The 25590-nt window shown below is 44.8% G+C and overlaps 1 protein-coding gene across 1 annotated transcript in view; it reads right to left on the minus strand.

Annotated features, from left to right (window-relative positions):
* Window positions 1-15753, minus strand: part of LOC121290415 (uromodulin-like 1) — a 96932-nt gene extending 81179 nt beyond the window's left edge. The window contains exons 1-7 of the mRNA XM_041210855.1: window positions 15672-15753; window positions 14060-14247; window positions 9264-9387; window positions 8721-8879; window positions 6380-6541; window positions 3275-3372; window positions 1372-1558 (exon numbers count right to left, since the gene is read on the minus strand). Coding sequence (XP_041066789.1) covers window positions 1372-1558; window positions 3275-3372; window positions 6380-6541; window positions 8721-8879; window positions 9264-9387; window positions 14060-14247; window positions 15672-15753 — 1000 coding nt within the window. The remainder of the gene's footprint in view (window positions 1-1371; window positions 1559-3274; window positions 3373-6379; window positions 6542-8720; window positions 8880-9263; window positions 9388-14059; window positions 14248-15671) is intronic.
* Window positions 15754-25590: the final 9837 nt, after the last annotated feature.

Consider the following 25590-nt stretch of genomic DNA (forward strand, 5'->3'; position numbering starts at 1 on the left):
AACCCTGCCCTAGTCTCTCCTTATATGACTGTGTGAAGTTTTGTTTGGTATCACCCCTGTGAAGCGCCTTGGGATGTTTCACTATGTTAACGGTGTTGTGTAAAGGAGAATGACGGAGGCATGATCAGTCAAAGGTTCACTGCACTACATTTTCTCTATTTATTTACAACAGCTAAGATTTTATTTGGAGTTGATGGCCCTGCCTCCTGGCAGGAAAGTCAAGGGAAAGTGCACCTCCACCAGCCCTAGAAGTCACAACTCAATTTGGCATTGAGCAGGCAATTGACTGCTTGAAGTCGTGGCTTCTGCCCCTCTGAGACAAGATGTCCCCCCTCCAAGAGACTCTAGTCAATCAGTCGGCTGGCTGCTCTTCAGTCCCAGCAGCACCACTGGGAGGAATGGCAACTGCTGGATCTGCAGGAGCCCCTGCAAGACTAGCAGCAACAGAGTAGGCCCAGCGTACTATTAAGTGAGTGCTCACAAGAGCCAATCAGGCCGTAGTGAGGAGGGGGTGGAGTTAGTCACGATCATGAGACCGGTGGGAAGGAGGGCTTCCAGCAGGTTTGCCCTTGGCCAGTCCGTGGGCCATATGATGCCCAATCAAGAGGGATCCATCCATAGAGCTCACCAGGTTTTATGGGGCCACCTCCCCCGATGGCAAAGTGCCCATCCACCACTGGTAAATTACTACTGGTTGCAGGAAGAGACAATTTGGCCACTTAAGGGTCTCAATTGGCCTAAAGGCAGACAGGCCACACACGTTCCCACTGTCAACATATCCACTCTGAATTCAGCAGCTCATAGTCCTGGGAGGAAGTCACAACGTCAGATTATTTGACCTGAAAGTGGTATCATCAGAGCTAATATGCAGCATCCGGGAATCCAAAGATGTCGTCTGTCCAGAGAAATGCTACTATGGGATGGATGCAGATCTGTAGTAAAAGATGTTGGAGCTGCCACTGGTATATTAACTGTCTTTGATCTGACTCTGGCTTTTTGTGTTGGCGGATGAGGAACAACAGTTAGCAAATGATGCCAATGGTACTGGTGGTGAGGAAGATGTTACATGCAAAGATCTGAGTAGTGAATAATAAGAAAGGAATTTCTAGCACAATATCTTGTGCACTCATGATTAAAGATAGTTGATGTTGGGTTAGCATTTGATTCAATGCTTATAATGTCACCACTGCCTGATATATAAGCCAGCAGAGGCAAGTAGATGATGGGCCCTGCAGCTCCCCATCTATCCCATCCGATTTTATGTGCCCCACCCCCCAGCCCACTCCCACATGGGTCATAAAATTCCAGCCAATAATTCCATATCAGTTATTATCAACTTTTATCTAAATATATATGAAAGTTAAAATATACCTTCGGTTTCCAAGTGAGAAACTTCAGCAACATTTATTAAAACCTTTTGCAACTCTTTAGATATGTTCCCCAGTGTAGTTGGAGGCCTGGTGCCCAGCAGAAGTTTTGACACAATTTTGTGCTCTCCATCTCGTTGGGTGTGGATGTGATACATCGAGGAGTTCAATGGATCCAGAGCGCCAGTCACCTGGAGTGAATGCAGAAGAGGCAATGTGAAGTCACAGATAGGTTTTCAAGAGCAGGTGACTAGAGATCAACATATTCACTGTCGCCAGGGCCTTGAACAGCGATTGAACTATCCCGGCAACAGATCCTAATCCATAGCGAAAGGAGAGCTTTAATGTCAAGCTTTGTCATGGATCTTGCTACTCAGCAAATCATTATTTAGCAAACCATCGTGGCAAACCCTCAGGCCAGGATTTTCAGCTCAGCGTGCGAGTGCGTGCCCCGACATTCACGAGTGTGAAACAGCACGCAATGGCATCGGGCGAGCGTCCCAATGTCATCACACACTCACGTAATATTTCAGTCGTGGGCGTGCGCGAGAGTGGGCAGCGTGCCCGCCCACAATTAAGGGGACTGTTAAGCCCATTAATTAATGAATTAATTGAATTTTTTCCTGCCCATCCAACCTTGCGGTTGGCGAGCGAGCAAGCGAATAGGCCAAGCAGCCTTTGCATTTTTTGGGGCACTTCATCCAAGGGCAGGATGAGGTTTCGACCACTGGTTAAAAAAAAACAACTTTTAAAACTCATTTTTAACATGTCACTTGACAAAGTCGCATGAGGGGAGATGCTTTCCTTATTTTTCAATTTTTAATTTGTCATGGTAAAAAATCTTCAGCTCCCTGAGGCAGCTCTGAGCCCTCAAGGAGCTTTCACTGAGCGCGGCTGGTACGCACATGCGCACTTCAGCGCCCGCGCGCACTTCAGCGCCCGCGCTCCTCCCGCCCCCACACCCCAGCAGCGCTGAGGCTCTGAGCGCGCCCTTCACTCTGGCTGCCCGTTAATTGGCCAGCCAGCGTGAAATCACGGTCCTGGCCCCATCGCGGGCGGCGGGCGGTTTGGCGGCTGCTCCCAGGCCCACCCACCGTGCCCGCCCACGAGGTAAAAATCCTGCCCTTAAGGTTTACACTGGGAAAAATTCCTTTAGAATTAGCGGTGAGCAGTTGCTGCAGTTAGAGCAGATTTTATCATGCTTTTCAAATCGTCAGGGCCTCAAAGCACTTTACAGTCATTGATGTGCTTTTGAAATGTAGGAGCTGTTGTAATTTGGTTAACATGGCAGCCAATTTACGCAAAGTAAGCTCCCACAGGCAGCATTGAGTTACGTGCCTCAGTCATCTGTTTTAATAATGGAGGGATAAATGTCTGCCAGAACACTGGTGAGGACACCACTGCTCCACTTCAAGATAGTGCTGCGGGGTCTTTGACATCCACCTACGAGGACAGCTGGAGCCATCGTTTAGCATCTCATCAGAAAGACGGCATCTCCAGTAGTGTAGCACTCCCAGAGTACCGCACTTAAATGTCAGTTCAAATTTTATGCTCAACTCTCTAGAGTGGGACTGTCAAGCCCACAGCCTTCGAACCCGGCGCTACCAACAGATCTTTGCTGATACAATACACTGCAGGCCACACAGCAAAGTACAATAACTGCAGCAGAATGCTGGGAATTCCTGTGACATGACAGAATGGCCCAGACTTTGTGATAGTATTGACCGTGAAACTATTAGCCGTTACTCCCCTGCAATTGATAGCAATATCTGGATCTCCACGTTTAACTGCGCACGGGCGTACCCGGGAGGGAAGTGAAATAATAAATGCAGCATAAATAAATAATTAATTAATATTAATACAATCAATAATCTATTAAAATAGAGATGAATAAATGGTTGACATACCACTGAGTGTAAGAATCTCAGATGATTCATAAGATCAAACTCGGTCTGCTCAAAATCTTGCTTCACTTCAATCAACAAATTGAAGTATCCTTCTCCCACTGTTAAAGGAGAAATCAGAAAATGACGTGATATCCTCAGTGAACACATCTTGCACATGCTCACCCACATCAACCAGTAATTGGGTAAAGAATGCCAGCTGCAAGTATTGGAAGCTCTTTATAAACATGATTCTGGTGTCTTTTCACCCTATTTCCATACTGATCATAATTTATTAAAGCTTTTTTCCTAATTTCTAGCCACTGTTTTACATGGTTAAAAATGGATGAAGCTAGCTATAATTCCTCAATATTAGTGTGCAGACACTTAAGCCGCCTGCGTTCATTCATTTCTTAATTTTTCCATCAAAGCAACTGCCAAAGTAACTTCATCCAAATCTCTTACAAGCGGGATCATTTCCAGGCCACAGTGTCAGGGTAAGTGGCATTTCAGATCAGTTGAGTGCGCCATTTGGAGATGTTCCCTTAACAACCTGACACTGGGTCAATTGAACAGCCAGTTAAACCAACCCAGTAGCCTACAAGATGGAGTGTATTAGCAAGAAGGAACTACTGCAGGTTAAATAGCTTTGCACCTTAATAGTCACAGTTGTGATTCATTTCTCATCATAGATTGGATTTTATTGAATTCTAAAACAACTTCAACACAAGAACTGATTGGCAAGAACAGGATGAATAAAACTACCACAGCCTGTAGCTCTATGTACCTCCCCAGTATCTGTGAAACACCCAAGTGTAACAAGGATTCAACTCTAACTGGAAATAATCTCACTGAGCCATTGCATTCACCAACATCCTGTTCTTTAAAAGGTTCTTTGGAAACTCTTACTTTCATACAGACTAGAAAAGTCCCAGGTTCAATCCTCGGACAGTTAATTTCGGCCAAGGCAGCGATATGGTTTCTGCAGCTACAACAGCTCAGGACCAGGGAAAGGAGAAATCAGTTTAGGTCCTGATCACTATCTATTGACAGTGGGGACTGGACCTATATGAAAGTTGGAAAGGCAGGAAAAGAATCACTCACAGAAACGAGGTCACTCGGCACATTATGCCAGTGTCAGCTCTTTGCAAGAGCTATCTAATTAGTCCCATTCCCTTTACTATTGCCCAATAGCCCTATCTGTTATCCCTTTTCAAGTCAGCATCCAGCTCCCCTTTGAAAGTCACTGGTGATCTGCTTCCACAACTTTTTCAGACAGTACATTTCGGATTGCAACAGCTCGCTGAGTTAAAAGAAAACATTCCCGGCATCCCACCTTAGGTTCTTTAGCCAGTGAAAAATCAAAATCAAAATGAAATAGGAATCGGTTGATTACCTGCAGAGGAATAGAATTTGCAATGCTACAGAGAAAAGGTTGGGGAGTGGAAATGGCTGAGTATCTCTTATAGAGAGCCGGCACAAACAGTGTGGACCAAATGGCCTCCTTCTGTGCTATAACCATTCTATCATTCAATGCACTACCTTAAATTTGTTTATTTGGGTCACCAAAGTGGAAATGGTTTGTCCTTGCTTACTCTATCAAAATCCCTCTCAATTTTGAACACCTATTTTTTTGAGGAATTTTGAGATTGATGAGAACAACGTTGGCCCAGCTTTGAAATCAACAGTCAAATGGACTCGAAACGTTAACTCTGTTTCTCTCTCCACAGATGCTGCCAGACCTGCTGAGCTTGTCCAGCATTTTCTGCTCTCATTTCAGATTTCCAGGTTCTGCAATATTTTGCTTTTATTTTGAAATCTACGGGTTTGCCATGGTAAATGCTGCATATAAATACAAGCCGTTTCAAGTCTCAAATGACTCCAGTCCATTGAAATCCATAGTTAATGCCTGCAATTCTTAGTTCCTTGAAAGGTGGTGCTATAACCTTACTCCCAGCCCTACTGGAACAAGCCCAGCTCGATGACCTGGCATTCCCTTTTGACGAACAGTGAGTGACATTACGGCACTTTCACTCCCATTCACTGTTGGATGTGACAAAAGTAAGTCAAAATGGGGGGAACTTTGTTCAGGCAGCTTTGTCTACCACAGAACAGCTGACCACTGTTTTCTGCATGGAATCACACACATTGCATGCAGTTGGCCACAAACTGCATCATTACCTCTGAAGCCTGGAGAGTAAAACATGAAAATATTTGCTAATTACATTTAAACAAAGAGGGTGTCGCTTTCAATGGGGTCTAATGCATATACTTGTCATGCTTTCAGCACTCCCGCTTACTAATGATTGAGCAACTAAAACAAGAGGGAGATTCCACCGAGACTTCGTCTTATTTCTCTGTTAATTAGCAAGCAGGCTGATTTATGATTAATTGGTGGAATTGACTGCGTTGCTTTTTGATACAAAGCTAAGGCAGATATTTTGTGGGGACACATTAAATACATCCCACACAAATTGAAACAATTGGCTCAAGGTGTGTATTTATGATTTTTTAATAAGTTATTGTTGTATAATATATATTGGGTGTGATATCTCAGGCCTAAGTGTTCAGCAAACGTTTTTTTGTTTATGCAGGGAGAAGCTTCATGTTGCATTCTCCACAAGTACTGAGCTCTGGAGGCTTCAGGTAATCATAGAATCTTACAGAACAGAAGAAATCCATTCAGACCATTGGTGCCTTGGCTGGCTCTTTGAGAAAACTATCCAATTACTTCCACTCCCCTGCCCTCCCCTCACAGCCCTGCAACCTTTGCCTTTTCAAGTGTTTATCCATTCCCTTTTGAAAATTACAATTGAATCTGCTTCCATCATCCTTCCAGGCAGTGTAATCCAGGTTCTAACAACTTGCTGACTGCTTCAGTTGCTCACACAGAGACCCAGCACAAACTCAACAGGTTGAATGGCCTCTTTCTGTGCTATAGCCATTCCATGATCCTATGATTCATCATCACAGTGGCTCTTTTGCCAATTATCTGAAATCATTCACTTGCTTCCACAAGTCACTCAGTAACCCCACGACTTGGAAGAAAAGAAACTAGAGTTGGGGGGTGGAAGCAAGAGGGAAACATACCTAAAAAACAGTGTCGAATCTATCAGCATAGTGCAGTACCTGCTGGGATAGGTGAGATGCACACTGACTCCCCGCTGATGTTGCAGCATTTCTGCAGTCCTGGACAGTCAATGTCCCATCTGCAGGTCTGGTTCCCCATGGCTTTCTCTTCCGTCGGGCACATTCCTGGATGTGAGGCAAACTCCTTGCTCCTGTTCAAAGCTGAGGTAATCAAATATGTGGCAAATCAGTAGGGCTTAACACTCCTCAACCTTAAGAATAACCTGTGAGAATATTACAGTTCAGCCACTGCGCCCATTCGTCTGATATTCCAATATCCACTTTGTTAATGAGGCTATTAAGCCATTTATTTTCAATTGATTAATGTCCACGTTAAAATCCTGAAAAGAGGAATTTCATCCAAGTGTGTGAGGTGTCCATGTGCTAAATGTCAAAATCCTAGTGATTTGTACAGTATCACTTCAATGACCTGATATTAATGATCCACGCAGTATTTTGAAAACTAGCATAACTTGATGTAAAGCTCTCATTGATATGTGAATTTTTTTTTAAGTACAAAGTCAATAAGACAACATTAATACTATACTTAACAATGCAGCAGGTGAAGTCCAACTTGACCAAGAACGCAAAATGAGTGCTGATTGCATCTGGTGCCCATTATGCATCCCCTCTAATATTCAATTCCTTTGCCTTCAATGGAACTGAATTTAAAGCAGGGCATATCATAGGTGACAGATTCACTGCCGCCACTTTTTGGCCCTGCCTAAGGTGAATTTCACCCCTGACAGTCATTTGGGTTTCAGGGCAAGGACACAATCCTAAATGAAAAGGTTTTTTTTTGCCACAAGGAAGACCATCAGACCATCAGACCTATTATACTTGGGTTATAAGATACCTCACGCCAATATCGACTGCGCCAGTTGCAAGTTGGTTCATTCTATTTGCTTTCCATCCAGGCCACTAGATGGCATAATTCATGGAGTAGCTAACAGGTTCATAATTGGCTTTTACGCATTCTTGTGCAACACCATTGGTTATGAGTAATGGAATACTTTCAATTTCTGACATTATGCTTACCCAGCTCCCAAAACCCTGCATATCTCCTCCTTACAATCACCTCCACAATGCAGCCATATAATCTCCAGGGAGAAGCCATAAAGGACCCAGTCCAGAAGACTAAACATAAGTAGATGCAAAGTAAAGCACTCTTTGCACTGTCCCCAACCTTGCTTCCCCAGTGTAATGTGATTCCATTTCTTATATCTTTTTTGAGTGACAATTTGTGTTAATATATGCTAAGTTAGAGGCACTTTTGTGCCCATTTACACTATCATGGCTAAGAATTTGCCGCACATAAGACTTTACAGTGTGAGGTGATACACTTTGGAAGGAGTAATTTGACAAGGAAGTATTCAATGAACGACATGACACTAGGAAGTTCTGAGGAACAAAGGGACCTTGCCGTGTGTGTCCATAGATCTCTGAAGGCAGAGGGGCACGTTAGTGGGGTGGTGAAAAAGGCATATGGGACACTTGCTTTTATCAATCGAGGCATAGATTACAAAAGTAGGGAGGTCATGTTGGTGTTGTATAGAACCTTGGTGAGGCCACAGCTGGAGTACTGTGTGCAGTTCTGGTCGCCACATTATATGAAGGATGTGATTGCACAGGAGGGGTTGCAGGATAGATTCACCAGGATGTTGCCTGGGATGAAACATTTAAGTTATGAAAAGAGGTTGGATAGACTTGGGTTGTTTTCGTTAGAGCAGAGAAGACTGAGGGGCGACCTGATCGAGGTGTACAAGATTATGAGGGGCATGGACAGGGTGGATAGGGAGCAACTGTTCCCCTTAGTTGAAGGGTCAGTCACAAGGGGGCATAAGTTCAAGGTGAGGGCCAGGAGGTTTAGGGGAGATGTGAGGAAAAACTTTTTTACCCAGAGGGTGGTGACGATGTGAAATGCACTGCCTGGGGAGGGTGGTGGAGGCAGGTTGCCTCACATCCTTTAAAAAGTACCTGGATAAGCACTTGGCATGTCATAACATTCAAGGCTATGGGCCAAGTGCTGGTAAATGGGATTAGGTAGGTAGGTCAGGTGTTTCTCACATGTCAGTGCAGATTCGATGGGCTGAAGGGCCTCTTCTGCACTGTGATTCTATGATTCTGTGATACAGGTAACAGACAAAGAAAATTTTCATCCCATCAGTCTAAAATAAGTCAAAATGCCAGAGATGGACTATCCTGTATCTTTACATGATATAGTTAAACAAGTGCAGTTCTTTTATTCTCCAGTGCTTGAAAAGTACATAGTAATGCCCATTTTGCTCAAGTCCCTTGCAGCAATAGACTTGAGTCTCTGTTGTTTCAATTATGGTCGTACGGTAAAGTGTTTTAAAGGTCACCTTTGGGCAAAGTTTCCACAGGTGCCAACCTCCACAAGATTCAAATGTGGTAAATGATTTTTGATAGGACAGATTCTTTGTCACATTCCGTTTTACAGAGTATTGGCACAAATTGTATGAGTGGGAAAGTCCATTGTCTGGAAAGAGTACAGATAACAAGAGGGGTCATAGGGCAGAATTTAATGCCCTCCCCATGGTGGGTTTGGTAGCAGGGGGCCCTTTAATTAGGCAGGAGGGTGGTGAGTGGGGACCCTGCTGCATTCCCACCTCTGGCCCAATTAATTCCATGGCAGAAGACCCATGGTATTCACCCAGCAGCATGTGGCAGGCTTGCCATGTGGGAAGCCCAACAATCAAATCCTGTGGCATGTTGTCTGGGGGCTCCAGGGGACAGGGTCCCTCGTTCAAAGGTACTGATCAAGGGACCCAGCATAGGGAATGGGGAATAGGAGGGGCCCATTGAGAGCAAACCCCACTCCCCTGTGAACCCCACTCTGCTAACCCCCACTGCCATCACTCACCTGTGTACCTGATGTACATCAGCAATCCTTGGACTTGGGTGCATGTAGCACAGGCAGCAGCCACCACGTCCCAGTGGCGTTGCCAAGCGATGAAGAACTTGGAGGCCTCTGATGGGCTGCAGGTCTCGGCAGAGTTTTTCCAACGCAGTTACATTGCAAAATACAGAAGCCCTCCCTGACCTTTTATGGGCATATTATGTCTCGACACTCCAGCGACACCTCCTCCCCTTCTCACCCCCTTCCCATTGCACAGCAAAAGAAAGGAGGCTATCACTGGACTTATAGGCTTGGATTTTTGTGGAGCCAGGCCAACTCCGGAGGCATTAAAAAATGGTGGGTGGGGCCCAATTCCATGATTCCCTCCCTCACTCTTGGCATCAACACAGGATAAGGGTACAGGTAGCAAGCCCCCTTTCTGCACTCCAGACTTGGCTGGCTCCATTGCAGGCATTGACACCTTATGCCCCATGCACTTTTATTGGAGTAGGGATTCTCGATGACTCATGGTTCACAGCCCCTCAGAGGAGCGGTTTATCACAGACTGGGTTTGGTAACCTTTTGAAAGGTAGATTTAAAGGACTTAAACCTTGTCTCCCCAAGCCCCCGAATGCCCTCCATGCCCCCCTGCCCTCTCTGTGCTCACTTACCAAGTATGCATTATGTACAGAACCAATGAGTCATAAAATATAACAATGGCAAGTCTTGAAATGCTGAGGGGGAAAATACCCGTTCAGAAATCCACTTTGAAAAATACAGTTCTACTTTCAACCCTCATCAGACAGAGTCATTCACTGTACCTGTAACAGGAGCTTTCTCTCACTTCATTCCTCTAAATCTTGCCCAACTAAACTTGCAGACATTGACAAAACAGAACAAAGAAAAAATAACCTATAACCTCAAAAGAATGTCAAACAATCAAAGCAAAAACTCTATTTCACCAGTCAAAACTGAACCCCTGCTGACCTAATCCATTTGTGAGTCTTGGAGCTCAGCCAAGCATTTGTAATGAGTTCATTTGGAGGAACAGATGCTTGACCATGAGTCTCCCTTGACAGAGTTTCCAGTTGACATCATTATGAATGCTGAGCTACAAGACTAAGGAAAGACACCACCATATCAATCCCACAATTGTAGTACTATAGTAATAACTGTTAGACCCTCATGAGTATCCATCTGCAAATGCAGTGGCCAGGAATTTTCATCCTGCTGCCCCCACATCATAATTATAGGCATGAATTTTTCCCACGTTGGGCAGGCTTGGCGGAAGCGGGTAGAGGCGGTCAAGGAGCAGCACTGTCATTTTACGCGGGTAGGCCAGTTAAGATCCGCCCAGCATAATATGCGAGCAGTGAGCGCTACCTGTGCGGGCGAGGGAAGGACGGACAGTTGGGTCCAGCACTCTTTCGTGTGTGCACGCGAAAGAGCGTTTCAATCTATCTGAAGCACGGAGCTGCCTCAGGGAGATTGAAGCGTTTTTGAAAAATAAAAAATTTAATGAAACATGTCCTCTCATGTGACTGTGTCACATGAGATGGGACATGTTTTTATTTTCCAAAAGAAGTTTTTATTCAAGTTGCAAAAGTTTTAGGAAACTTCATCCTGCTCGTCGATGAGGTTTTCCAAAAAACATAAAGGCCTTTTGGCCTTTTCACCTGCCCACCAACCATAAAGGTTGGGTGGGCAGCATTAGTTTGAAATTAATTAGTTCCTTAATGGCCTTAATAGCCCTTTTAATTATCGGTGGGCGCACAGCCGAATCCGGCGCGCGCCCGCCAAACGCAACATTGCGAGACAGCGCGATGATGTCCGGATGCATGCCTAATATCATCACGCGTCATTTTACATGCTGGCATGTTGGGCCCACCCCCGCATGCCGACTGTAAATTCCTGGCCATGACCCCTTAGGAGGTCCATTGGAGACCACTTTGTTTTGACCACACTTACTGTGAAGTTACAGTGCAGTAGTGAGAGCAGCTCTGAGGAAATTTGTGGCCAGCATAATCTAAACTATAGCATGGTCGAGAGACCCAAGATTAACCGTAGCTTTCACTGGACTACCAATCTTAAAACCTGTACTAGTGATCCAGAATCATGAGTTCAAATCCCCACTGAAACTGGGGAACTTAAATTCAGTTCATTAGATAAATCTGGAATAAAAAGCTTGTATTTGTAATGGTAACCATGAAATAACCAGATTATTATTAAAAACCCATCTGGTTCACTAATAGCCTTTAGGAAGCAAAGCTGGCATCCTTACCTGGTCTAGTGTACATGTGATTCCAGAGCCATAGAATGTGGTTCAATATTAACTCCTTCTGAAATGGTCTAGCAAGACACTCAATTGTTAAAAATGTGGCTCACCTCTGCCTTCTGTAGGCTAATTATTGAGGATGGCCTTGTCAGCAACACTCAAATCTTATGAATGAATAAACAAAATTGGAATCAGAGCATTTCTTTATCCTTTCATGGGATGTGAGCATTACTGGCAAGGCCAACATTTGCTGCCAATCCTTAATTACCATTGGAGTATGAGAACTGTTGGCCCACATCTGGACCAGACCAGATAAAGATGGCAGATTCCCAATGAAACAGACAGATTTTTATGGCGATTAGTGATAGCTTCATGGTCTCCATTACTGAGGCACACCTCTAATTCTAGATTTTGTTAATTCATTGAATTTATTAATGCTATGGTGGGATTTGAACCTATGCTCACAGTACATTAACCTTTAGATTACTAGTCTAGTGACATCACCATTACACCACCATCCCCTGCATAAAATTAGCTTTGAGAAAAAAGTAGGGAGATTTTAAAAATACCCCACACATTTCATTTTTAAGAAAAAATGACCCTCACGCAGGTGTTGGATGGGCTATGTCGGTCATCCTGAAGGTGTCCACACTTGACAGTGCATATGGCACCCACTGTTACCTCTCCCCTGTTTCCATTCTTCAAGTGTGGCTATTTGACAATGTGGTACATTTCAGCCAAGCCTGATCACCTGATATCCACACTTGTGTACACTCCAGCATAGGTCGTTGGATAGTAATGGGGCTTGGAAACCAGGAGTGGTGTTTGATGCCGCTTCTCTGACTCCCAGGGGCACTGAAGCCAACTGTAGCATTCCAGGTATCTCAGCACAGATTGGCAACTGAAGATGGAACCATTAGACTTACAAGGTAACCATTTTTTATATACGCATCTGGTAACCTAAGCAAAGTCACCATGTCACAACAGAGACCAGGAATATACACACAGCAAACGTCAGCAGTGATGTTGGTCCATCAAACTGTTCCACTTCCACATGAACATAGGATACGTTTAAAGAGAAACTTGTTAAATGCCTGGCAGCCTATGCCTGTTCCTGAAGAGCCATTCAACACATCCTGCCCCCTGGGTACAGCAGTCCAACCAGGCATGTGGGACCTCATGTTCAGCGAACAGGACCACTAGCCTAATTCCAGCCTCTGGCAACAAACTACTTCAGTCCCCTGACCCATGTAACTTCCAGTGGAAGCAGGCCTGATGTCATTTATTCCCTGCCAACACTCCCTGTCCCTCTCTAGGATTCAGCGTTCCGGATGCTGGGTAACTTTCCAAACATGGGAAATCTACTCTCAGAAATTGTGCATGATATACGCTGAAATATACAATGACTTTGATATACACCAGACGACGTACAACCAAATATACAATGACTTTGATATACATCAGATAACACACACTGGAATATACAATGGCTTGTAAAGAATTTTATAAAGAAATATATCTTTAATCATACACAGCTTGATAAAATATAAGGATGCATTTACACCTATATGTATATCATAGCTTCATAAAATATGTGTATGTACATCAATCTGCATAATCTGCCTCTCAGCTTCAGAGAACTCTCACCAATATATCAATGTGAATTGAATGCAGCAATAAGAATCTGAGTTTTTCAGTAAAGGTAAATTTTCCTGAACCATTCTAGAGACTGGAACTGAATAAGTGAAGGGTGTTTTTTTTAGACTGGGTGTTACATCGTTATGCCACACACCCTTCTTCACACCCCTCTGCTGGTCCCATTGGACTATCCCTTTGATAAGTGGTTGTCACAGAGGGGCTGGGAAAGGTTTGCTACGAGGAGGTAGTCATGCTATCTCTCTCTCCCCAACTCTCCTCCCCCCCCCCCATCCCCCAACCCTGTTAGCAGGTTAGTCTGAATCCCCACAGGAGCCTAATCTGAGCGATCATGTTGACTTTTTCATTGAGTTCGATTCACCGGCCTCTAACAAAGCGTCTATCTTTGATGTATCGTTTTTGTTTCAATCCCATCCTCACGCACCGCGTTTACCGTTCAGTGTTCCCACTGCTAATAACATTACATGCCTTAGGACAAAAGTGTTTTTTTTAAATAAAAAAAGCAAGATTTTGCATTCAATTGTATTTATAGATAGGGAGAAAGAACATGTCTCTACTCACAGGTATACAACTCAGCATCTTGCTGGAAAGCATCTCCAGCAAACAGAGCCACGACAATGGTTAATATCCTATTCATTGCTTGGAATGTAATTTTTCCAAAATATTCCACGCTTCTCCTGGGGTCCCTCGTGTTGTTTTGTGTCACTCTGCCATGTGAGTTCCCTGGTGCTTCTCCTCTGGTCGCTTAAGACTCTCTTCCTTGCCCTTTATGATCTCAGAAGCCGAGCTGCTTTTCCGAGACTGTTACCTGTGAATATTACACCTGCGCTCCCTCTCATCTGGCCCTGCCCCCTCCACACACACACACACACACACTCCTCCCACTTACCTCCAACACCTTCTCCTTCTGTGGCCCCTGTGTGCTCCCACCAGCTTGGATTGTGAACAAGAGTTTCGCACTCTTCCGCCAGGAATTTCCTCCGAGGGCGCAACCCAGCATTGCACCCGAAATTGCGCCCCATGGCTTGTCGAAAAATGCCCAAAGTTTCTTCCCGATGTCAGTCGCGTAAGCCCAAACTCAAAATGAGCGTAAATCAGTAATGGGGTGCCCCGGGAAGTCCCACACAGGTATATTTCCTCTTTCGCCCTAGAATTTAAAGTTTCAACTCATTCAACCACCATTTATACACATCAGGCACCGGAATGCAGAATTCTTGCTAAATGCGACACACACACTTTTGGAGGACAATGTTCATTCACCCAGCCACCGGGAAACTGACGGGATCGCGTGCTTTAACACACATGTTGAGGGGGGTGGGGGAGTATAAAACCAGTGTTCCACCTGATCCCGTGCCGGGTAAGTGAGTTTAAGGGTACTCTGTTATAAAAATGCTTTTAGAGAAAAAAAGACAGAGGTGCTACCACTATCTTCAAAAGTGAGCTTGATATAACTTAGCTCATTTTTTTCAGCCTCTCCTGAGGTATCACAGAATCATACAGTGCAGAAGAGGCCCATCCAGTCTGCACAGACAGGTGAGAAACACCTGACCTACCTACCTAATCCCATTTACCAGCACTTGACCCATAGCCTTGAATGTTATGACATGCCAAGTGCTCATCCAGGTACCTTTTAAAGGATGTGAGGCAACCCGCCTCCACCACCCTCCCAGGCAGCGCATTCCAGACCGTCACCACCCTCTGGGTAAAAAAGTTTTTCCTCACATCCCCCTTAAACCTCCTGCCCCTCACCCTGAACTTATGTCCCCTCGTGACTGACCCTTCAACTGTGTCAGTGCCCCTCTGCACAATATTAATGTTCCTTTTCATTTCTGACAAGATGAAATTTGCCTACACAGGGTCATGTAGTTGCCAGGTTCTCTTCTATTCTCCCATGGGATCTGGGTGCCATTGGCAAGGCCAGCATTTGTTGCCTGTCCCTAATTGCCCTTGAGCTGAGTGCCTTGCTAGGCCATTTCAGTTAAGAGCCAACCACATTGCTGTGGGTCAGGAGTCACCTGTCGACCAGACTGGGCAAGGATGACAGATTTCCTTCCCTAAAGGACATTAGTGAACCAAATGGGTTTCCACAGCAATCAACAATGGTTTCATGGTCACCATTACTGAGACTGGCTTTCAGTTCCAGGTTCCACCAACTGCTGTGGGACTTGAACCTGTGTCCTCCAAGTGTAAGCCTTGAGCTTCTGGATTACTAGCCCAGTGACATTAAGGCTATGTCACCATCTCCCTTGTCACCCTGTCACAGCCCATCTAAGCCCATCGCAACCTCTGCAAGAGATCAGCAGCCAGAAGGAAAGTTTGCGTTCCAATGTCTAAAACAACTGTATGTTGCTGTTTTTTCTTGACTAAAACAAAAAAATAAAGAATTGGTGTTACATTTGGTTTTAATTTTTTTCAGGCAAATGTTGCAGATCAGCTCCCTGATCAATACAAGAGTACTGCACAATCATACAGTCTGATTTGCCTTTGATTGTGACCCTAACTGTGGAGCCAGTTATTCTTAGCAGTCACGTCGGCACAGTCATATTCCACGTCAACAACCCCGAAACCAGCTAATGAACCCATCCCTCTCCCCTCTGGAGTGTTGAACTCCACATGGTTCCAACAAAATCTCCAGGGTCTCTGAGGCAAGTGTGTAATTAGTGCAGGAGAATGAAAACAAATGTCATGGTAACACCTCACATGGGGACTGGGAACAGGGATGGTGCAGAATTGATAGCAGCAAAAGAGAAAAACTAGAAAAAGAATTTAAACCGGTGAAATAAGAAGCTGGTCATAATGTAACATTGAAAATGTCTAATATGGATACATTAGTGTCACATTTACTTAACAATGGGTTTTATTGATTCTACCACTGCTCTTACCCCATTGCCCTATAATTTGTTTCCTCTTAAGTAAGTGGAACTTGAAAGTTACTGTCGTACTTGCTTCCGCACTCTGAATTGCAGTCCAGATCACAGCAGCACTGTGAAAAAAAGATGGTTACTCAGGTTATCTCTGATTCTTCTTGAAACCACTCCCGTAATCTCCAATACACTCTTATTGTTGCTTTGAGTATATTCTGCAAAGTTATATTCTGTCTTGCTCAAGGTAACCAAAATGGTTTTCCTATATAGGGCTTCATTGGCTGGAAAGGGTTTTGGGATATCCTAATATCGTAAGAAATCTTTAAATAATGTTAGTCTTATAATCTTTTTTATGGTTTGAACATAAAAACTTAAGCAATAGAAGCAGAGTAGGCAATTCGTCCCTCAAGCTTGCCCCGCCATTCAATAAGACCATGGCTGATCCTCTGCCTCAACTCCACTTTCCCACCCTATCCCCAAATTCCCTGATTCCCTTAGTGTTCAAAAATATGACGTGGATACTCAACAATTAAACATCCACAGCTTTCTCTGAAATAGAGAATTTCAAAGATTCGCAAGCCTCTGAGTGAAGAAATTCTCCTCATCTCAGTCCCTAAATGGTCAACCACCTACTCTGAGGCTATTTCCATAGAAACACGAGGAGGACAATTTTCAGTAAGATGCAGCAAGCACAAAATAGCAGACATTAAAAGATGAGACCTCTGCAGCTTTTAGTGTATGTGTACTTCATTGACTCATCTCTATAAATAACACACATAAGAGATATTACATGTCTCAGACCAAAACAAGAGGAGAGAACAAGCCAACAACAGAAACTCATCAGTAACCAGGCAAGGATGGTGAGCTAAACTAATAGGACCCCAGGGATCAAAACCAAACAAATTGCTCTAATTGCTAAATACTTGCCACTCCCGATGTTAAAACAGCCCTGACAACAAACCCAATGTACAGATTTATCCTTCTATAAGCACTAAAGATTCAAAAGAAAGACTTGCATTTGTACTTTTATATATTTATCACATCTCTCAAAATATTCCAAGTTACATTAGAAACAGTGAGTTATTTCGATTACTGTTCTTATGGAGGCAAAAGGAAATTATGTATTTGCACATAAACATTTGAAAACTAAAAATTACATAAAGAAGGAAAAATTAACTTGTGCTTATTACATATCGATCACCTTATCGTATCAGAAATATTTTACTTATAATGCATTACATTGTGTAGTTGTGTGGGTAATTATGGCAGTCATTTTGTACACATAAATATTCCAAAAATACATGAGAGATGACTGACAAGTTGGCCTGTTTTTCACAATGTTGGTTGAGGGAGGAGTGCTGTTGAGGATGCTGTAAGAGCTGTATGGTACCACAAGATTCTTAAACTGCAAAGCAGAAGCAGCCTCAGATTAACATCTCATCCAAAGAACAATACCTCTGACACTACAGCACCTGGTCAATGCTGCATTGGATTGAATTAAAGTGTTGGCCTCAATGAGAAAGCGACCCAAATGATGCAAAGTATCCTCTTGTATTCTGAACTTCATGTGGGCTTCTAAAATATAAACTAATCATCAAAGCCAAGTTCAATGTTTTTCATAATTTCTGTTTCTTGCAAAGTGGAGGCATTATTTATTCATTTTCTTTTTAGTGATTTTAATCATCAGCAAATTTTGGCAGCAATATAATAAGTCAAACCAGATTATTCTACCTCTCTCAAACTTCTTCCAGCCCTTAGAACTTTTCAACTTTGGAAAGGGAACTCTAGTAGACACTTGGAGAACATTTGTTTTGAGGTAAAAGCAAAATACTGCAGATGCTAGAAATATGAAATAAAAACAGAAAATGCAGACCATGAACTCTCTCCTTTATCTTCATCCCTTTAATCCCTTTATTAAAATTTATTTTTATTTTTTGTCCACTTATTTTTATTTTTATTCATTGTATTAGCCCCCTTTTTTATCCCCTTCTTTATCCCTTTTTCTATCCTTTTTCCCCAACCACCACCCCTTCCCCTCACCTCACCTCACCCCCAAAAGGGCCATCTGTTACTTGTTCATGTTGTTCTTTCATAGAGTGCTTACCTTGTTCTGCTATTAACACAATCTGCATTTTTACCTTTATGCCACAATCAGCACCTTCTTTAGCCCCTATCACTACCATTAACACACCCTTGTCTTGTGTACAAGACATCTCTGTCAATCTCTCCTTTGCCCCCACCTATCGCTGGCCTTCTATCCAGCTTCACCTGTTCCACCACACTCCCCGCCCACCCCCCCCCCCCCCCCCCACCCCCCCCACCCCCCCAAAACTTAAACAGCATAAATTCCATCACATTTCTACTTCTCTTTAGCTCTGAAAAAGAGTCATATGGACTCAAAACGTTAACTCTGCTTCTCTCTCCACAAATGCTGTCAGGCCTGCTGAGTTTTTCCAGCATTTTCTGTTTTTATTTGGTTTGAGGGGTACGGTAGCTTCGTTGTAATGGACGAGTAATCCAGGAGTTGGACTCATGCTCTGGAGAATGAAGTTCAAATCCCATGACTGCTTGAGGAATTAAATTTTAATTAACTAATAAATCTGGAATAAAAATCTAGTCTCAGTAATGATGATCATGAACCTACCGGATTATTGTAAAAACCCATTTGGTTCACAAATATCCTTCAGAGAAGGAAATCCACTGTCCTTACCTAGTCTGGCCTATATGTGACTCCACCCACAGCAATGTGGTTGATTCCTAAATACCTTCTGAAATGGCCTAGCAAGCCACTCAACAAGGGCAATTAGGGGTGGGCAATAAATGCTAACCTCGCCAATGACTTTCACATCCCAGGGACGAGTAAAAAACAGTTACAAGTAGTTCACTAGTATGGTCACGTTAATAGATACATTTATTAGTTTTTCTGGTGGGAATTTTCACTAACTCAACCCCAATCAAGATAACCTGCCCGCATGTTCATTTACTCTCAGGTGGAACCTCAAACGAATGTAGGCTATGAACTACATTGAGGAGCTGTGCATTACAGATACCATTTGTAATGAAGTACATGAAAGATATAAAATGGAGTGGATTATTTTTATGTCCACATCTTACCTTACTCAAAAATAATATAAAAGCAAAATACTGGAAATCTGAAATAAAAACAGAAGGTGCTGAAAATACACAGCAGGTCTGGCAGCATCTGTGGAAAGAAAAATAGAGTTAACACAGTTCTGAAGAAGAGTCCTGTTTGACTCGAAATATTAACTCTGTCTCTCTCCAAAGATGTTGCCAGACCCTCTAACAACCATCATTACAAAACTCAAAAATCCTGTGGTTTTCCAAATGTCATCCATTTAGAACCATAATTTAGTTTATTAGGAGACCGTTCAGCCCATCATGCCTGTACCAGGCCTTGGTTAGAACAGAAAACTAATCTCACTGCCCAGCTCCCTTCTCAAAGCCCTTAACAATCTCTGATTCAATTATTTATCTGGCTCAACTATTCCCTTTAACAAAGCGTTTATTGCTTTTTACAGCTCTCTGCAGAAAGAAATTTAACATTAGTATAGCCTACATTCAGCACCGACTAGCTAAATTCCGTAATGATATCCTAATTATGTTATTTAATAGACTTCTGCATTAACAAATGAAAAATGCTGCCAAGCAGCTGTCTAACACTGTTGTCAATTCACAACACTAGTATCACTATTAATCCAGCAACAACAGTAACAGCTGCTTTTTGTTTATATGTTGTATGTTTAGATGCAGTGTATCTTGCTCCGTATTATTGTTTAGTATATATTTATATATATTGTGCATTTAGAAGAACCCACTACAATTGAGACATCACACTGTGGTAGATAGGGACATGGTGAGAGGTAGGTCAGACATTCTGAAGGGAAAAAAAACACCAAGTTACAATAAGGGGGATAGAATTACAGAATTGTTACAGCACAGAAAGAGGCCATTCAGCCCATCATTCTGCGCTGGCTCTCCAAATGAGCATTTCACCTAGTGCCAATCTCCTGCCTTCTCCCCATAACCCTGCATATTCTTCCTTTTCAGATAACAACCTAATTCCCTTTTGAATGCTTCGACTGAACCTGCCTCCACCATACTCTCTGCCAGTGCAAGCCAGGTCCCAGTCCTCACTGCGTGAAAAAGCTTTTTCTCGTATCAATTTGGCTTTTTTGCCAATTACTTTAAATCTGTGCCCTCTTGTTCTCGATCCTTTCATGAATTGGAACAGTTTCTCTCTATCTACTCTGTTCACACCCCTCAATGCTTCCGAGTTTTGTATTATCTTTAAATTGTGGCCTGTACACCAAAGTCTAGGTCATTAATATATATCAGGAAAAGCAAGGGTCCTAACACTGTCTGCTGGGGAACTCCACTACAAACCTCCCTCCAGCTCGAGAAACATCCATGAACCATCACTGCTTCCTGTCACTCAGCCAATTTCTTATCCATGTCGCTACTGTCCCTTTTATTCCATGATAGATAAATTAAATGAGTGGGCAAGACAAGACAGATGCTGTTTGGTTAACAAAATGCAAGATTGTACATATTGTAGTGTGTTGGATACTGTTTGGTAGGTTTTCATGAAGTCTTCGAAGTCTCAAGGGCAGAATTGTCCTAGATTTGCACTAAGTATGATAGTGGGCGGGAAAAAGGACATTTTAACCACTGGCCACAATGGCGGGTTTTCGCACTTTATCACCCAAATCCCACCTCATTAATCATGCATTCCTGGCAAACACACTGTTTCTGTGCTGGCAGGGGGTCCTCTCATTCACCTACCCCACCATCCCCTCGGGCCTTCGGTAAACCGAGTGCCAAATTTAAAGGCTGCCCCTGCCAAGAGCTAACACTCTTCAAGGAATAGGAAACTGCTGCGAACTGCTGGCTACCGAAGGGAGGAAACAAGCTGTCCCCAGATTTAGCTATGTCTCCCTCGAGTGTCTGCTGGACACAGTGGAGGCCCACCGCAATGTCCTCTACTCCCGCTCTGGGCAAAGGCCAGCAAGCAAGGTCAGCAATCCTGCATGGGAGGTAGTGGCAGTGGTGGTCAGCACCAACGCCCTGCAAAAGAGGACAGCCACCCAGTGCAGAAAAAAGGAATGATCTCTTCCTTTCCGCCAGGGTAAGTCACTCTTCTCATCACTCTCAACTCATACACTCATAAACACATCACACATCGACAGAGATCTTACTCACTGCCAGTTCAAGTGACATCATCATTCACTCTTTCACTTACACCTTCATCTGCCCTGTGGATCGTATCCGCATCCCGTCTATGGGACCACTCACCACACAGCCATGCCAGGTCTACTTATTATCTGGCCTGGCAGGCATCATGCTTACACTGTCTCCATCTGTATTCATACAGGACAAGTTGGCACATAACAAAAAGCAGAGGTCACTGACTGGTGGAGGAATACCTGACATCAAGGTCCTCACGGACTTTGAACATAGCTTCATCCAGCTGGCCGGCAAAGATCTGGGCTATTCCTGTGCTGACGGTGAGGTCACTGCCACGCACTAATTATCTCTCCTTGCTTTCAAAGGCACATCTGGGAAGGGGCCAAGGGGGTCCATGACCCAGGTCGACTCAAGCCCCGAAAGCACCTCAGCAGAGGGATCTGATGTAACCCTGATTGAAGCCCCATCCCAGCACTCATCCACACCCTCCACCAACTCAGAGACATAAACCTCGATGGGGACCTAGCTCTAGAGTAGCTTCAAGATCACAATCTGGTGAGCACAGCGCACTACCAGATCCACAGCAGGCAGCGGCAGGAACTTCCCAGGTTTCCAGCATTCGGAGGATTGCTAGAGACCAGAAATCTGTTGAGTCAGATTGAGTCGGTCATATCTCAGTCATTGGAGCTGCAAAGGCAGCTCAGGAACATCAGGGAGGAATGTCCGCTGCACTCCTCAGATTACGAGGCACGATGGAGGAGTCCATCAGCCTTCAGTCTGAGGTGATAGTGCCGGCGTGCCAACACACTAAGGTCAATGCTGGTAGGATGGCAGCCGCCATGGAGACCTTGGTACAGGATATCGGTCCTGCACTGCTGCACAGACTGAACACCATCACTGATGCCATAGCTGGCCTCCAATATTGTCAAAGTGAGAGGGGTGCTGTGACAGCTCAATTTCACTCCAGCTGCCCTTTTTCCTCAAGGAGTTAGTCAGAAGCCATTGGGCGCCCATATGGAGGAGGATCAGCAAATGTATCCCCCACCCAACCACAGTGACTCCGAGAGTGTCCAGGCCATCCGAATCCCCTCTCCCTGTGACCCCAGCAGCTCCAGCCCCACAAGCCGAGGAGGGTGCCACTGCCACACAGCAGGACCTCGAAAGCAGGCTGTCCAGCGGAAGCCCACCAAGGACATCACAGACACGGCATAACAGTCAGCAGGCTGCCTCCACCTCCGCTATGGATGTAGGAGGCAGTGGGCGGGAGGGCACCAAGACATAGCGGCAGCATTAAGAAGGTTAAGAATATGTAGTTGCACAGCCAGGGCAGGGCTGTTAATCACTTGTACATAATTTTCATATTGTAAATAAACTCCCAAGAATGTCGCCTTACCTGTGACTCCTTGTTCTGATGAGCAGTATTGGTGTCACTCGGGTGTGAAACCATGGTGCCTGCACAAGGTAAAGGCAGGTGTCTCAGTCCAGGGCCTCTTCCCTGTGCTTCGAGCACCCTTCCCAGCACATTGATGGTGCGCCTTCACTGTCACTAGACATAATAGTCATACCTGCACCTCGATGGGGCTTATCACTGCAGCCAGAATGTCCTGGGCCGGTGGCCTGTGTGCTCCCAGCAACTTTGTGGTGCAGTTGGCCCCCCATTTCACCAGCATCTGTGTCCAGTGACAGTGCTGTCATGAAGCGTTCAGCTCATGAAGGATGCCATAGGATCAGGAGAAGTTAAAGTTTCCCCGTTGAATTTCCATATGATCCTGCTCACAAAGCGCAAGCGATCTGCCATCAGCGAGACAGGAGTCAGACATTCACATAAGCTATGTGAGGATCTATGGAGTGTCCTCATTGCATGTTGTCATCAGCCTCCTGGAATGTAGGGACTATTACTATCTGCTGTGTCTCCATGACAGGAGTCTTATCACAGAGGGTATGAGCGCTGCAATCAGCCAGACTGGAGTCATACGTTCACAGATACAATGTGAGGATCTATGGTGTCTCCTCACTGCATGTTGTCATCATCCTCCACCAATTGAGCAGCTATGGGGGCCTCCCGAGTGCGCCTGCCTCATCTGACCAGTGTGATGGCCTCATCCTCGCCTTCGAGGATCTCCTCACCCTCATCCCCATCAACATCCTCCTCACTGGAGGACACGTGCAGCTCCTCCATCTCCTCCTCAGCCAGCTCCTGTCCCTGTTGCAGAGGCAGATCATGAAGTGCTCAGCAGGCGACGATGATGCGTGACTCCCTCTGCGGAGTGTATTGCAGGGCTCCACCAGACCGGACCAGGCACCAGAACCTCATGTTCATCATCCCAAAGGTCTGCTCTACCAAGTTGCAAGCTGCTGCATGAGCCTCATTATACCATTGCTCTGCTGCAGTCCAAGGCCACCACATGGGTGTCATCAGCCATGTCCTCTGCGGGTAGCCCTTGTCCCCGAGGAGCCATCCCTGAAGCCTCTGTGGACCCTGGAAGATGTCAGGGATCTGAGACCGACTGAGAATGTAGGTGTCTTGGACACTCCCTGGGAACAATGCGCAGACCTGCATTTGTGGTGGTCGCACACCAGTTGCACATTCAGCGAGTGGAAGCTCTTGCAGTTGACATAGTTGACTGCTCGTTGCCTAGGAGATATGGGTGCCACATGAGTGTAGTCAATGGCACTGTGCACGTGTGGGAAAACTGAGATCTGGGCAAATGCTTCCTGGCTTTCCTAATCCCAGGCGAAATGCACAAAGTTGTGTGCCTTTGCGATTATTGCATCCATGATCTCATGGATGCATTTGTGTGTGCTGGCTTGCAGTATCCCACAGAGGTCACCTGTGGAGCCCTGGAAGGACCCACTGGTGTAAAGATTGAGCACCTTCACAATCACTTTCACAGCCACGAACAGTGGATGTGCTCCATGTCTCCACGGCGCCAAATCCTGTACCAAGTGGCAAATGTGACCGACCAGTTCCCTGGATATGCACAATCTTCAGCCACACTGATTCATAGTCATCTGCAGGAATGACAAGTGTCATCTATAGACCTGGGTCCAACTAGGCGTCGACCAGCGACGGCTAGCTGTGGATCCAGCAGCGTCTGCAGGTGCCCCAGCTGCCCCCTCTTCTTGAGGATGCTGCTCCTCCCTCTATCCAACTAGGTGCCTCTGTCACTCTCTTCTCCATTGTCTCCACTCTCTATAAGCTATGAGGCATACAGTTAGGTCACCAGGGTCCATGGTCCTGATGTACTCCTCCTGCAGGATGAAAGAGAGAGACATGTGGGTGGGCATGGGTGTACTAAGAAGCTCGCTTGGTTAAAACTGAAGGCCCCTTAGCGCATCCCAGAGAGTGCTGGCCACCACTTGGATGGCCAGAGTTTAGTGCGCTGCATGGCTGCCTGAAACCCCGCCCACCTGACCAATTGGTGGCAGCTTTGCCCATTGGACTGCACACTGTGCTCTCAGCTCAGGCGCAGGCATTCGTCTAACCCTCATTGCAAGGGGCTGTGAGCACATCCAGTAGTGACGGCTCCATGGCCAGCTTTCGCAAGGAGATTGTACAACTTGTCCAGTCATCCAATTGCTTTGCAGTCCACTAAAACGGTCACTAGTTTGCAGTCTGTGCCCAAGGAGAGAAAGGTTCTGGAGCATTTGGTGTCTCTTTCATGCCTCTGCGTTACTTGAGTGGGCAGAGACCTGACTCCAAGCATGCCAATGTGGCTGCGTCTGAAACTTTATACAAGGTTTCTATAATGCGTGGCCGCTTCCCTCCCCACCCCTCCACCCCGCTTGTGCAAGTGCACTACCATCAGATACAGTGCAGCCCTTTCCCCCTCCACCAACTCGTCCCAACCACAGGGCAGCCTTTGCCCTGGCACCGCACTGTCAGCCAGCTGGGGAAAAGCGACTTGCCTGTGCCCTCGCTTGAATGTGCGGGCCTCAACCTTGAAGTCGAATGGCTCCTAAGTTCCTAATTGGTAAATTATTTTAATGTAATTTAGTGTGACTTTAATGGATCCTGATTATTGATGCAATAGGCCTCTGATTATTAATTGAAATAATCTGATTATTAATGTATTAACATGCTGATTATTGATACAATCATTTTCTGATCATTGAAGCAATAAGCAGCTGATTATGAATGCAATAGGGATTGTGTAATTAATGTAATTCAATCTTGAATATTAATGTTATAGGACACATCATTTCTGCAATAAGATCCTGCTGGTTAATACAATAGGCAACAGGCTATTAATGTAAAAATATCCTGATTATTGATGTAGTATCCTGAATCTTAAAGTAATTGGGCTCTGATTATGAACGTATAGCATCCTGGCTATGAACGTAATAGGAG

This window comes from Carcharodon carcharias, chromosome 18 (assembly GCF_017639515.1).
Source record: "Carcharodon carcharias isolate sCarCar2 chromosome 18, sCarCar2.pri, whole genome shotgun sequence".
NCBI lineage: Eukaryota > Metazoa > Chordata > Chondrichthyes > Lamniformes > Lamnidae > Carcharodon > Carcharodon carcharias.